Consider the following 15,489-nt stretch of genomic DNA (forward strand, 5'->3'; position numbering starts at 1 on the left):
ACATACTCGAAACACAATGCAGAGGGAGAGTGGCAGGAATCTGGGGCAGGGACAATGGGTTTTCTTACAAGATCCCTTTTTGGCTCCCCAAAGACTGAAAAGGCAAGAAAGTAAAAAAAAAAAAAAAGAGGGGGGACAAAAATGGAGTGGAAGCACTCCACACTTCAGAGAGAACAGAGGGCTGACAGGGAAGACAAATAGATGTTTAGAAAGTTATAACAGACCACAGAATGCAAATTACAGGGGCACAAAGAGGCTGAGCTGCTGTGTTGCTTCAAGTTCTTGACGAGAAACTTAATTTACTGGACCTAAAATAAAGGCACTTGGTTCCAAGTTCAAAGCCCCCCTTTGGGCTGTGGGGCCCGGACTCGTCCTGCCCAGAGCTAGTAAGGTGCAAGCCAAAATGGGGAACACCGCTGGTGTTCCTGGAACCCTTTTATGCACCAGGCCCTGGGCATGGGCACCTAAAATGAGAACCAGGCGTGCTTTGGCAGTTGTCTGCACATTTGCCTCACGGCCACCCTGTGTGGTGGGTATTCTTACTCCTGAGGGACAGGTGGAAACCCTGAGCCCAGAGGGGGAAAGATACCGACTAAAGGTCACCCAGCTGGGAAATGGCAGAAAAACTCAAATTTGCTTCCTTTGACATCAGGTTCTATTAGCAAAGCCACTGCAGGGAAGCGGCGTCATCTAACACCAAATAACACAGGCCCGGCTAGAAATTTCCTTCCTTTCCTTTTCTCCTTCCTTCTCTCCTTTTTCCTTCCTTCCCTCCCTCCCTTTCATCCTTAAATTCATTCAGAAACATCTACTGAGCATCCCCTTTGTTGTAGGTGCTGTCCCAGGGGCCGGAGACTCCACCGTGATGGAACAGACACAGAACAGTGGTTGGAACAGTGTCTGAGATATTGGAAGAGGCTAGGGAGGAACCAAGCCAGGGGACTGGATGGGATGCGCCAGGATGAAGAAGAGGGTGACATTTACATATGGTGGTCAGGGAGCTTTGGGACTACTATGGCTGGGTGCCTGCCCTGTTGGGCTTTTATTTTAATAAATTTATCTTATTTATTTATATGTGGTGCTGAGGATCCAACCCAGGGCCTCACACATGCTAGGCAAGTGCTCTACCACTGAGCCCCAGCCCCAGCCCCCTGATGGGCTTTTACACACTTTTCATGGTTATCTTTCTCGACCCACGAAGAAGCTATCACCCCATTTTACAGATGAGTGAGGCTTCACAGAGGGGGAGTGGGAATAACTCGCTTTGCCTCCTGGTGGGCTGAGCTCCCTGTGGACACCCATTCTGGAACTCTCTGGCTTCCCTGGTCGGGAGAGAGGCAGAGGGAGCTGTTGTGAACGTGCTCTCTGTCTCAACACTGCACCGCCTTCCAGCAGATTCCCTGTCACAGAAGCCCAGGGAGGCCAGGAAGGCTCCTGATGGGTGGGGACTTTCTTCTTGGACCCCAGAGGCAAGCAAGGTCCAGAGCTTTGCACCAGATATCTGATGTGCCTTCAGAAATGTCAATGACATAGCAGCGAAGAACAGGCAACCTCAAGCCCCTGGCAAGCCTGCTGGGAAGGGGAAGTGGCCCTGGTCTGCAAGCAATGGAGATCGGGACTGGGGATCCTCCTGGCATCCCATGGGGGAGTGGGAGGAGGCGCCCTGGGGACTGACTAGCCTCTCCTGTGACCTGCACATGTCCTACCCCTCTGGTCCCAGGCCTATCTTGAGAGAAATCAATGCTGGTGATGATGATGACATGGACCACCCCAGTTGTGATGGCAGCACAGGGACTGGCTGGCCCCTCAGGCCCCAGGAGACAGGGAACCCAGGTGTTGTCTAATGCCAGATCCATCAGCCACTGGCCTTCCCTGCTTCCTCCATGAGAAGGCAAGAAAGGGAAAGGGAGGGTGTGGATACTTGCACTTGAACTCCACTCTGCTGCACCAGAGGCACGTGCAGCTGGCAGGTGTTGGCATGGGGATCACCGACAACAGGTTGCCACCCGCCCTTCATGGACCTTAAGGATGCTCCAGAAGCTCTGTTCTTGCCTAGACCATGGGGACCACCTGGAAGAAGAGCGGTGAGCCTGCACTTCCCCACGGACTATGGCTCCTGGAGACAGGAGGGCAGATGTGCTTCTGCACCCAGGACCTGGGTCCACCCACACTGCTGGTGGGATAAACTTGCTGGGCTCTGGTGACAGATGAGATGTACACGGGATTGCCTCAGCATCTGACCTGGAGGCTCTTCCCCTCAAGTGCTAGTTTTACTTGCTATTAGCCCCCAGTCCACTGGAGGCCCCATCCCGAGGGACTGGATGGAGTAGCCAGGAGGCCCGAGGGGTCCCAGGGGCTTTCCTTCCCCCTCCATCAGCCTTCCTTCCTTCCTTCCTGACTGGCCAACCACTGGAAGATTCTGGCAATGACAAAATGACCCCTTCAGTGCATCCGGGCTCAGGAGGCCTAAATATTGCAACTTTAAGATTATCCCCAAACAAATGGGGGTATCCACACTCCCAGACCAGCCAAGCAACTGGGCCTATGTGCTCCTTCTGGGAACTTTTATTTCTGGTGCAGTTTAAAGTGCACATGGGAAACCAAGTCAGGATCATTACTCAGAAAAAATACCAGGGGCAAAAACAATCAGAACTTGGAGAATGTCAACCAGAGAGATAAGCCTGGACCTTATACTGACCTCCTGAGAGAAAATACTTGCAGCAGGCAGCTCATCTAACCTGCCCTGACTTGGAGCTGTGCCTCTGGCGACTCCAGGGTGACTCTGTGGCTGCCTGAAGCTCTGGAAGAATCCATCTAGCAGCACTGTGTCCCAAATGACAGCCAACTACTTTCCACCTGAACCATTTTTGTCATTGTCTATAGTTGTTCTAATGTTTATTTAATAATTGCCTTTAAAACGAACCTTTCTTTTAAATCACATATGATACATATATGCATGCATGCATAGCATGTTGGTATGGATGAATTTTGTGTGATACACATATCATATATGGCCTCGTTCTAGCCATTACAACAATGAGGGCATGGTTTTAATGTCCTTTATGTCCCAGGTTTATCCCCTAATGCAAATTTAATAAATGCATAATTATAAAACAAAAAATAATGTTTCTCCAGCAACTGAGCTACCATGCTCGACTTGCCCCTCACCTTTCCTTCTTTTTCGGGTGCTGGGGATGGAACCCAGGGCCTTGCACATGCTAGGCAAGTCCTCTGTCACTGAGCTACACCCCTGGCTCTCCTGGCAATTTGACTTTCAAGGCCATCTGCTGGGACAGGCAGGTACCTGCCACCTGTGATCCTTACTGTAGGGAAGAGAGCATTTGACCCCAGAGAGGTAAGGGATCTAACTCAGGACCACACCACCAAGAGTGGGAAGGCAGGAATGGAACCCAGAGCCCTCCTGTCTCTTCATGGTCTGGGATGTTCACAGATGGGGCCAGCTGACCAGGACGTGTTGGAGCTTTTCCTGCACCATACCCCGGTTTCCAAATAAACAAAACCCAGCTTACAAGCAGTTTTCTTTCCTCTTTCCGTCTTGGGGCCACTATCTTTATCTCTTCCCCTGACGATTAACAGGTGCTTTTGAGAACATGCACATGGATGCCCTTAGGTTTCCTGCCATCACTAAGACAGAATCAAAGCACATTACAGCTTACAGATTTGGTAACCTGAGGTTACTAGACTTTTTGTTAAAAGAACCACAACATTTTCAAACACTGAAAGAGCTCTGTCTCTTATACTCATTGAAACAAATATTTACTGAGCACCTTACTATGTACTGGGCACCGGGCCACTGGTGGGGAGGACAGATGAGACTTTGTCCCAAGCTGTCTCCTCAGCCAGGCCCTCCTGGGTCACCCTGTGGAGTATCCTCCTCTCTCTCCAGCACTCCAGCCCCTCTCTCTGCCTTACTTTGTCTGCAGGGTACCTGTCACCGTCTAGTAGATTCTAGGTTTTGTATTTCAATTTTGTTTAGTGCCTTCTGCCCTAACTATGATACAGGATTCCTGAGGCAGGGATCTGTTTTGTTGACTGCCATATCTTAAATACCCATAAGAATGTCTGACACCAAGGAGGCACTCAGCAAATACCTGTTAAACAAATGGATATCAAATGAATAAAAATGTGCACACATACACAGATAACTATATAGATATTTCACTGCAAACGTAGGTACTTTGGAAAATAAGTATGGAGTACTGGGTGGTAACGGTGCATGGTGGGCAGTTGAGAAAGACTTGCTTGAGAAGGCTGGTTAAATTGAATCCTAAAGCATGAGTGGATGTTAGCCACAGTGGGGAAGGCAGATTCTGTGGGGGAAGGAGTCAACAGTTCCAATATAGGAAAGGCATGTGCAAGGACCCTGAGGCAGAAGCAATACATGTATTTGTGGTCCTAAAAGGAGGCCATTATCTGGAATGAATTGAAAGAGGGGGAGTGTAACAGGGGATGCAGCAACAAAGAGCCTTCTGGAAGACGTTGGGGGACCTACTATTTGGATCTTATTCCAAAGACCACAGGGAACCCTAGAGGGGATATAAGCAATAGGTGCCTGATGGATTCACATTTCAAAAAGATCACTCTGCTGCTAGATGGGGAGTGGCCTAGAGGGGTCAAAAGTCATTTCTGGAAGACCAGTTGGGAGGCTAGTCTAGCTTTCAAATGGGAGATGGTGGTGGCCTGAAGTAGGGTGGCGATAGCAGAAGTAGAGAGCCACATGGACAGAGTGGGGTCATGTGAGGGTCAGAGGCCATTCTCCCTGCTCATGTGCCCATGGGGATTCTCCAGGGCAGAGGTCATCGAACTTTTTCTAGGAAGAGCAAAAGAGTAAATATTTGAGTTTTTGCAGGTATGCAGGGAAGTCCTGCTTGTAGGCTGGCTCTTGGCTGATATTTGGGAACATAGCTTCTAAGAGGTTCCCTGTGGCACTCCCTGAGGTGGCTGTTTTTGCGTGCCTGGGATACTGAATTCCACTGAGGCTGACACCTAGACCATTTGAGCTGTGTGATCCATAGGGCACACGTTTCCTTCTGAGAGCCTGGAATTCTGCAGGTTGCAATGGGTCATGTTAGACAGACATAGCTGCACTCAATAAAATGCCCCATAAAAATTCCAGACTCTGAAAATATGACTGGGAATTATTAAAATAGACTTTTCTTTTTTTTTAATTCTGGGCCCATTTGCTATGAATAATCACTTCTATTAGTTTTTATTTAATTTATGCAAATTCAAGCAAACATGAATATCTACTCTGAAGTCCTTCTTCTTTCAAAAAATGTCAGAAACTTTAAAAGTCACTCAGTGTCAGATTATATTGTTAAATCTTGCACATGTGCAAATATGTAACAATGTGACTATTATATAAAGTTACAATGTACTAATAAAAAAGTTATTCAGCACCTTGCATTTTTAAGCCACCAACAGACTCATTTCTATATGCATCCTTGGAGAGCTTATTCTATTTCTCCATAGAGTTTCATTGTGTAATTCATTGTGGAGCACTGCTGATTCTACCAGTCTGTTATTAATGGAAAAACAAGAAAAACACCTGAGCAGAGGTGTTTGGACTCCTGCAGACAGGAATCAAAATAAAAATGTGCAGAGGGATGGATTTGGACTAAGGGCCATAGTTTGCCAGCCCCTGCACAAGTGGCCTGTCTGGCTCTACTCTGAAAATCACAGACTGAATTCAATCTTTCATACCATCAAGCGAGAAACTCAGGCCCAGAATGGGAAAGGGAGGGAACTTGTCCAAGGTCAGGATGAGTGGCAGAACCAGGAGAACCCACTTCCCAACTCTCAGTTCAGTGTGCTCCCTGGTACTCCAAGTGACTACTCCCCAGAACAGCCCTGCGGATACCAACTGGCCTGGAAGCCGGGGCCTGAAAGGAAGGAAATGATAGGAAATTGGGATGATTAGGGCAGAAGAGATGAACGGTGAATGGCTTGGCCTTATCTCTGTGCTCCTATTTGTCTGTCTCTCTCTGTATAGGATTCTAAGGTCATAGGTACCAACCAGATTTTCTGAACTATTTTTTTGCAATGCTGTGTATTGAATCCAGGGGTGCACTACCATGGAGCTATATGCTCAGACCTTTTATTTTTATTTTTTTGAACTTGTGATCCTCCTGCCTCAACCTCCTGAGCAGCTGGGATTACAGGCATGCACCAGAGCACTCGAATTCTCAACCTTTTTTTTTTTTTTCTCCATCATCAAAATCACCTCTGAAGCTTCTTATTTTTCTCAGGATTGAGGACCAAACTGAGGGCCTTGTGCATGCTGGGCAAGAGCTCTGCCATTGAGCTAAATAAATCCTCATCCCTTCTGAAGCTTCTTAACAGAAATGCCCAGGGGCTGGGAATGTAGCTTAGTGATAGAGAAATTTGTCTAGCATGTACAAGGCCCTGAATTTTATGTCCATACACACAAAAACAGACAGATAGATGCCCAGGTATCAGAATCTCCAGGGTTGTGGCCTGGAATCTCCTTTTAAAAAAGCTCCCAAGGAGCTGGGGTTGTGGTTCAGCAGTAGAGCACTCACCTAGCTTGTGTGAGGCCCTGGGTTCGATCCTCAACACCACATTAAAAAAAATAAAATAAAGGTATTGTGTCCAACTACAAGTGAAAAATAAATTAAATAAATAAAAATGCTCCCAGGTATTCTGATGATTAATCAGATTTAGAAAATCTGGAGAATGCTCAGGACCACCCCTTCCAAAGACCAGGAAAAGGAAGTCTAGGAGCAGAAGAGACAAGAGGAAATCTGCTCTGGATCAAGGCAGAGAAAGTATAGATCTCAAAAAAATACACAGACCAGTGTTTTCTAAAGCTGCTTCTTCAGATGAGCCTCTGCCCCGAGAGGCTGGGTTTGGCAAGACCAACAGTCACGAGCCAATTTCCTTCTTCCTGGGAATTCTGCCTACAGCTCAGGATGCACTTGAGGTGCTTAGAGGTGCCCTGAGCTGCAAGGCAGGGCACACTGAGACAAAAATGAGCACTCTTTCCACTCCACCGTCCCTTTTCGTTCACTGTGATGAGGTCCATGTACCAGCACTCCACGGACATTCCCACCCAAGCTCCCCTAACACAGGGAGGCCCCAAACCACAGACCTGACATTGCAAGTTTCAAGTTTGCAAGTTCTTGCAAGTTTCAATTCTCCTTGAAGATTATACAGAGATTGCATGTGATCCATCGATGTTTAAGAGAAAGATGGGTGCTTCCTCGCCCACCCAGATGTCTTCTGAGTACGTTATTTTCTGTGATGAAATTGCCTGGGGAACTTTAAAGATACTGATACCTGGGAACGATCCCCAGAGAGTTTCTTTTAATTGCTCTAGGCTGTGCTCTTGGAACTGGAATGTTTAAAAGCTCCCCAGAAACTTCTGCCATGTAGTGGAGGCTGAGAGCCACTGGGCTTGGCAGGTTAGGTGTTCAGTCTCCATCTCTTGTTTAATGAACTCCCAGGCACATCACCATGCACCCACTTAGAGAAGCTTAGGCATAAACACTAGTACTTGCTACTCAAGCCAGTCAATGCCTTTCCAAAGACGACTAATAGGTTAGCCAATTTCTCCAATTCTTTTTTTTTTTTTTTCTTTCTGCAAGCTACCCCTGCAGGAAGAAGTTTCTCTCACTAAGATGCACCTCTGCAGAGGTCTGTCCTCTTGGGTAGGAAAAAAAAAAAGTTTGCACTTTCAACTAACTCCTTATTTACTATTTCTTCAATTACGAATGCAAGTGCAGGCAATAACTTCTAGTACCATTAGCAATGGAAAGCCTAGATATTTTCATACTATGGCACTGCCATCTCAAAATATCATGTATGCTCAGAGTTGTTTTGAAATCACGGTACCAGGCATCATTAATCCAGAACCCAAAATCTGATCTTTTTTTTTTTTTGGTAATGGGGATTAAACCCAGGGGCGCTTAACCACTGAGCCACATCCCTAGCCTTTTTTATATTTTATTTTGAGACAAGATCTTTCTAAGCTGCTTAGGGCCTCACTAAGTTGCTGAGGATGTCTTTGAACTTGTGATCCTCCTGCTTCAGCCACCTGAGTCTCTGGAATTTGAGCGTCCATTTGTCACAAGTGAAAAATCCTATACCATGAAACACTATTTCATGCATAAAACTGTTACAAGTACTGTATAAAATTACCTTTGAACTATGTCTACAAGGTATACATGAAACAAATGAATTCTGTGTTTCGATTTGTGTCTTCTCCCCAAGATATCTCATCATGTATATTCAAATATTATAAAATTAGAAAAGAATCCAAATTCTAAAATATTTCTGGTCTCAAGCACTTGGAATAAGGAATCCTCAACTGGTAGTCAGACCTGCTTGTGGATCTTGCTATTTAAGGTACTGTTAAAAAAAGTGCCTATATATCCTATGTGACAAATTTGCCTTTTATAAATGTAACTGTATTTTGATATCTTTGATTTCCTACAAATTTAATGGATGCATTAAAATTTTGTGTCCTGAGAAGAGGTCCACAGGTTTCCAACTTGTTTAACAGGCCATTGAGCCTCTGGGGGTGCTGGGGGTGGGGCTTTGCAGAAAGCTTCCTCCACTGGCTGTGGGTAACACTGAGCAGACAGCCCTTACCTGTGGGTCTGAGAGCCGGGAGAGATCAGGGTACAGGTAGAACTTGATGCCTTCAGAGGCCCCTGGCAACGTCACCCCTCGGATCAGCAGGATCAGAAGCATGATGTAGGGGAATGTCGCAGTGACGTACACAACCTGCCCGGGGAAAGGAGAGCACAGACTCAAGAAGGGGTGACAATGTCGGGGTTACTTAGCACAACATCCCCAATTTTCATTCATTTTGCTGCATATCACATGTTGTCCTTTCTGAAGGCTGACTGGTATGTCATTGTATGTACACACTGTGTTTTCTTTCTTTATTCATCTGTGTATCGCAGTCACAGACAAACAAACATAGCCATCCCTCGGCAACCAAGCAGGTTGGCTGCAGCAGCCCCATGGGTATCAAAATCAGCGGATGCTCATGCCCCTTACATGATAAAATGGCCTAGTATTTGCAGAGACCCTTGGTTCAACTCTAGATGACTTATAATACCTGATGCAATGAAACCGTGTGTGGGGGGGAAGAGTCATTTGACTGCATTATTTAGGGAACAACAGCAATGGAAAAGTCTACATCCTCAGGTTTTAAAGAATAGTTTCTATTCATTTGGGTAAAATCCATAGATGCAACACCAAGAGCCCATTGTGGACTGCGTGATTTCACTCATACAAAGTATCAAAATAGATTCATAGAATCAAAGAGTGAACTTGAACTGGTGGTTGTGAGGGAGGAAAAATAGGAAGTCATTTGTCATTGGGCATAAAGATCCCATCAAGTAAGAGGCATGTGCTCCGAAGATCTGCAGTCCAGCACCATACCAGGAGTCAACAGTAATGTACTGCACTCTTAAAAGTTCATTTATTTATTTATTTTTGGGTCTGGGGCTCGAACTCAGGAATACTTGACCACTGAGCCACATCCCCAGCCCTATTTTGTATTTTCTTTAGAGTCAGGGTCTCACTGAGTTGCTTAGGGCCTCGCCATTGCTGAGGCTGGCTTTGAACTTGGGATCCTTCTGCCTCAGACTCCCGAGCTGCTGGGATTACAGGTGTGTGTTACCACGCCCGGCTTTAATTTTTTAAAATCTATATTTTATAGTTACAGATGGACACAATACCTTTATTTTTTATTTATTTATTTTTATGTGGTACTGAGGCTTGAACTCAGTGCCTCACACATGCTAGGCAAGTGCTCTGCCACTGAGCTACAACCCCAGCTCAGCACACTTAAAAATTTAAGGGAGGGCTGGGAATGTAGCTCAGAGGTAGAGTGCTTGCCTAGCATGTGTGAGGCCCTGGATTCCATCTCCAGTACTGAGTGCAAAGAAAAAAAAATGTTATGGTAAATCTCATGTTAAGATTCTTACCATAATAAAATAATTTAAAAAGACGATGACTTTGGTGGGCCCTGCAGGGACCAATGGGAAGAATAATTTCCTAGTAAAGCAAGAAGAATGGACCCCAGATGCAGCCTGTTGTCCTGCACTGTCTCCTACCACTGTCCCTTCAAGGACTGGATCTTCTAGAAAATATCTACTGAGGCCTACAATCACCTTGATGGTACTGCGCGTCAAGCATTTTTGACTACAGCCCATGGAAAGAAATTTATTATCACAATCCGGTGCACACTGAGCTGAAAAGGAGTTTCACAAAATCAGTTGCATGTGTGACACAGGGTAATATTGTCCATCATTTCATTTTCTTTCTTTCTTTCTTTTTTTTTGGTACCAGGGATTAAACTCAGGTGCATAACCACTAAGCCACATCCCCAATCCTTTTTATTGTTATTTAGAGATAGGGTCTCGCTGAGTTGCTTAGGGCCTTGGTAAGTTGCTGTGGCTGGCTTTGAACTTGTGATCCTCCTGCCTCAGCCTCCAGAGTCACTGGGATTACAGGTGTGTGCCACCATGCCCGGCTCTGTTTCATGTTCTAAAAGGCTGGTTACGATCCTTAAAATCCATTTCATAATGCACCAATGAGCCATAACCCACAGTTTTGAAAAAAAAATACTGCTCTTAATAAAGATCAAGGTTTTAGATCCCAAGATAGGATAGGAGAGGGGAAGGACAGAGAGGAGAACAGAGTGGAGGGAGGGAGGAGAGGGACAAAAAGAAAACGGGGGTAGAAAAGTGCTGGCATGGGCCTGAAGTCATTTAAGATTGCTCAGCTATAGAGGCAGGTGATTGGATCCAATGAACCTGAGAGACCCCTTCTGCTGGCAGATTCAGGTTAAGAGCCGAGGCACGTGGAAGACACACAAACCTTCCCTGCACAAATGCTGCCTAGATGGGATCAGGCAGACCTTCGCACGCTACAAGAATCTCAGTCCTGGGGGCTGCACACAGGCACTGGACACACCTCCCATCTGAGGTCCCTGTGGGGCTTGGTATCCTGCCAGGTCTGATATTTTTCTCCTTTGTCACCTTCTCTCCAATGCCTTGGTTGCATCCCCCGGGGCGGGGCCTACTGCTCCACCACTTTAGACCAGCAACTTGGCAAGAAGCCAGAGATATTTCTGAGAATCCGAGGACAGTCCGGGCCTTCCCGGCAAATGCGCAGACCCAGAGATGAAGGATCCTCCGTGATGATGCAGACTCAGTTTACCCCTGTGTTTTGAGCCTGGCTCTGGTTTCGCTTCTCACTCCTGCTCAGCCCAAGGCTTCCGTGGCCAGAAGAGTTCAGTCCTTCGCTCCATTCATTCATTCATTTGCTCAGCCATCTGCCTACTCGCTCCATTCACTCAGATACCACAGATGCTCCTAAGGGCCCAGCATTGAGCGAAGCCCTGGGAATGTATAAATAAGGGTGACTCGGGGGATGGGAATTCTGCTCCAAGAAACTTTCAACTGGTAGAAAAGACAGACATGCAGAAAACAGATAATGGGTCATGGAGTCCGGGGAGGGCAAAAGAGGATGGAGAGGAAGCAGCTCGTGACAAGAGCAGTCAGGGAAGGCTCCTCCAAAGAGGTGACACAGATGCTGGCTCACAGAGGATAAGAGGAGTTCAGGACATGGAAAACGGGGATGGAAGGAAGAGGGAAGCAGAGTTCTTGCTTTATGCCAGGTACACACAATGATCGCACTGGCCGCCTTTGTTCAGGACTTCATTTCCTGACAAGGTGTAGCCGTCTTCTTTTTACACACGAGAAAGTTGGGAGAGGTCACCAGTAACTTGTCCAAGGTCACCCAGCAACAAATGGTGACCAGACGTGGGATTCACAGCAAGCCCTGCCTGACTCCAAGATCACGTTTTCACCCATCAGGAGAGCCACAGGAACGCCATGTTATTTTCTCAACCTGGGAGACAAGACTCTTAGAGAAGCTAAGTTGTTCCGTGAATATGTGACAAAGCAGAGATTTCAACCCAGACCTCAGAAAGTAGGAAATCGGGGCCAACAGGGGGTAATGATGATGTGTCCTGTGGACATAACCTGGAAGGTCGGATCATTTTATCCACCCACTTCTATAATCAACGACAATGATGGCATTGTCCCTAGAGCCACCAACTCCTGCATCCCTGTTTCCAAGTCAACCATTAGTTCAACTGACATGTCACATACTCAACATAATTTCTTGCTGTCATATATGAGCCAGAAAAGGGGCACACAAGCCAAACATAGAAGAGCAATTGATATTTATAATAAAAAAAGAGGTCAGCAATTGATATTAATAATAAATAAGAGGCCAGCAACCAATAAGTGCTTGATGGTTCCTGCCCAGTACTATACAATCTCCACTTTCATTAGGCTTTCTAGGCACTAGCTAGGATAGATCTTCAGCATCTCATATCAATTTTTGATTTTGTTTTCCTCCAAGATGAATGCCAGTCCCCAGTCAGTGAGCTTAACTTGACAAAAAGACAGGTTGAGGCTAACAATTTGTTGCTTTCACAGAATAATTTCCAGTTGCTCTGTTGTGTGGCAGATTAATTTATCCCCAATGGCCAGGAGCTGACCTCTTCCAGATTCATGATCTCTCTCCAGCTTAGCCACCTTAACCTCCCATGCTCAGGCAATTTAAGGAAACAGAACATTACCATGTCAAACACAGGAACAACTCAAAATCTTAAGAGATTTGTCCTTCACCTACCTGCAAGACTGCTTTAATGTGACTAACCTTGCCAGTTTTGCTCTGCCCAGTCTCCATGGAGTGGACTGGGTGTCAAGGGTGTTGGTAGGTGGCGGGGGGTGACCCTGGCTAAATGTACCCAGGCTGTGCCCAGGCAACCGACATAAGTGACTCCTTGACCACTACAGTGACATGGTTCATTAAGTGGCTGATGATTATTTTTGAAGCAGTTCTATTGTTTAGAGGTCTAAATGAATGCTCTTGCTTTTTCAATTACTTTTAGCAGAACCACATTCCCTCCACTGGAATCCACAACTTCATTTTTATACTCCTTTTACAAAACCATAAAGGAAATAAAATATTCAAATGAATTGCCCAAAGACCTGAGTGCAGACGTATTTAGCTGCCAAGAGTAAACCACTGGCTGGCACACATTACCCTAGAAAAATTCATTTGTAAGCTAAGGTTTGAGAGCCTCGAGTTAAGGTACAAAAGGTGGTTTAGGGGCACCATTATGTAATGCATACCAGAGGAGGGTGGTATGAAAGCTGTAGATGCAACGCAGAGCACAGTGGAATCTGTTGCTGGTTCCGGTTCTTCTAAAAGCTCCTTTTAATCTGTGTTTATCCTTGGCCACACCAGACACTTGGGATATTCATTTCATTTTTTTTTTCCTTGAGAACAGCTGTAGACTGTCAAAACCCATACAGGTCCTGTCATCAGGAGATTGCTCATAAAGGACTCGTATGCTCCCATTCGCCCCTCCTGTGCTCTTGTCAGGCATCACTAATTGATCACAGCATTCTTTGCAGCCAAAAGCCTGGATGCAGCCACAGAGACACCTCCACCCAGTCCTCCAGGCAGACCCTGTAATCAGCGGGGATGGAATCCCTCTCTCTGTGACCTGTGATCTCATCCATGTTGCATTTATACATTTTCAAGAGTCTCCTGAGGTTTAACAGAATGGTAACGTAGTGGGAAATGAGGGTCAGGACACTTGAGATCTGGAAGCAACTTTATTAGAGGCACCATACCCCAGAGGAATAATTCCCAAAGTCTGAGCCCCGAGCATAGCAGAGCTCTTACTTTTATACATAAGCACATTTTGGGTACATCAAGGCAAGGAAGTTGATGCAATTCTATTGGAGGGAACATTCTACATTTCTTATATGGGTGCAAGCATGTCAACAGCCTAGGGACTCTTAGCTCACAGGGCTTAGGGACTTTTAGTGCACTAAGCCTAAAGGGGGATTGTTCTCTCCCCATTGCTTTGTTTCTTGCTTCTCCTACTGTGGTTTATCTTCTGCAGATACCTGTCAGCCTTTGCAAGCCTCCAGGGTTAAATGTCAGTAAGCAGAGCTGTGTGACAGCGTGCAAAACCACAGCCTGTCAGCTCTTAAGCTGCGAGTGTTCCTGCCTTGCTCTACCACATTAAGACCTCAAGGAAAGACCTGGTGCCTGTGTGCATGCATATAAGCACGAGACTCCCGACGTCATGATAATGCACAGGCAGGATCCGATGAGAAAAAAGGCTACAGAGATAGTGGGAAAAGCACTTCCAGGGTCTGCGAGATGGGATCTGTCAAAGTGAGTGGGAGCTGAGTGGCCAAGTATAAACGGGAATGGGAGAGGCTGATTCAGGCAAGGAAGACATGGAACCAGCCAAGGATGCAGAAATGGCCATAGAACATTGCCCCCTGGGACATCTAGGAGCCCCCAGGTGGTGACCCAGGGGCTCAGACTCAAGTTAGCCTCGCCTCTTTCCTCAGCTTGTCCCACATGCAGTCGGGGACCAAATCCTTCCCATCTCATCTTCAATTGTATTCTGAAATTGCATCTCATTCCTCCCCATCACAGGGCCCTTCATCAGCGTCCTTCTTAGTCACCGTGACAGCCTGATGTTGTCCATGCTGCAGCCCAAGGTGCAAAAATACTAATCCACTGTGTCTCTTCTTGGCTCCTCTGGGTCTACCCACTCCCCACCCAGCCCCACATTCAAGGTGGTGGGATCTAGTGAAAAGGTTAGGCTTTGAGAAAGATAACCCTGAAATCAAATTCGGCTTTGGGCTGGGGTTGTGGCTCAGTGGTAGAGCGCTTGCCTTGCACGTGCGAGGCCCTGGGTTCGATCCTCAGCACCACATAAAAATAAATAAAATAAAGGTTAAAAAAAAAATCGGCTCTGCTCAAACTTCCCGTGTGGCTCTGGTCTGTCTCTATCCTTCTTCATGCCAGGCTTCTTTTTTTGGGCATGAGGGATTGAACCACTGAACCATATCTCCAGCCCTTTTTATATTTTATCTAGAGACAGGTTCTCACTCAGTTGCTTAGGGCCTCACTAAGTTGCTGAGGCTGGCTTTGAACTTGCGATCCTCGTGCCTCTGCCTCCCGAGCTGCTGGGATTATAGACATGGCACCTGGCCCCACGCCAGGCTTCTTAAGGACTTCTTGCCTCTTCTTAGCCGCTGTCTGTCCACAGGATCTGTCTCCAAGGTGTTCATTTTCTGTGTGTCTAATATCCCCACAATAGGACTGAGGACTCCTCAAAGTCAAATGCCCAGCCCTCTCTTGAGAAGTCACCGTCCTGTCTTATATAGGTCTGGAAATAGGGGCTCAGAGTGGTCAATTTGAAATTTGTCTGTCTTACTATGGGCACCGCCCTTCTCTGAACCTGTAAACCATGCTGTCTGCCCAGATGTGGTAGAGATGACCATCGCTACATTCTCCCAGAGACTCACCCACATTCATCACTCAGGCCATTCCATAATTCTCCCGGCACCAAGAAGTGTTCTCTGCCAGCAGTTTCCT

At 46.4% G+C, this 15,489-nt stretch overlaps 1 protein-coding gene across 1 annotated transcript in view; it reads right to left on the bottom strand.

Annotated features, from left to right (window-relative positions):
• Slc6a11 (solute carrier family 6 member 11) overlaps positions 1–15,489 on the bottom strand; it is a 128,623-nt gene that overhangs the window by 57,096 nt on the left and 56,038 nt on the right. The window contains exon 6 of the mRNA XM_046425574.2: positions 8,635–8,769. Within this exon, the coding sequence (XP_046281530.1) occupies positions 8,635–8,769 (135 nt within the window). The remainder of the gene's footprint in view (positions 1–8,634; positions 8,770–15,489) is intronic.

This window comes from Marmota monax, unplaced genomic scaffold (genome assembly GCF_021218885.2).
Source record: "Marmota monax isolate L192 unplaced genomic scaffold, Marmota_monax_Labrador192_F-V1.1 WCK01_AAM20220418_F8-fsc00028, whole genome shotgun sequence".
Taxonomy (NCBI): Eukaryota; Metazoa; Chordata; class Mammalia; order Rodentia; family Sciuridae; genus Marmota; species Marmota monax.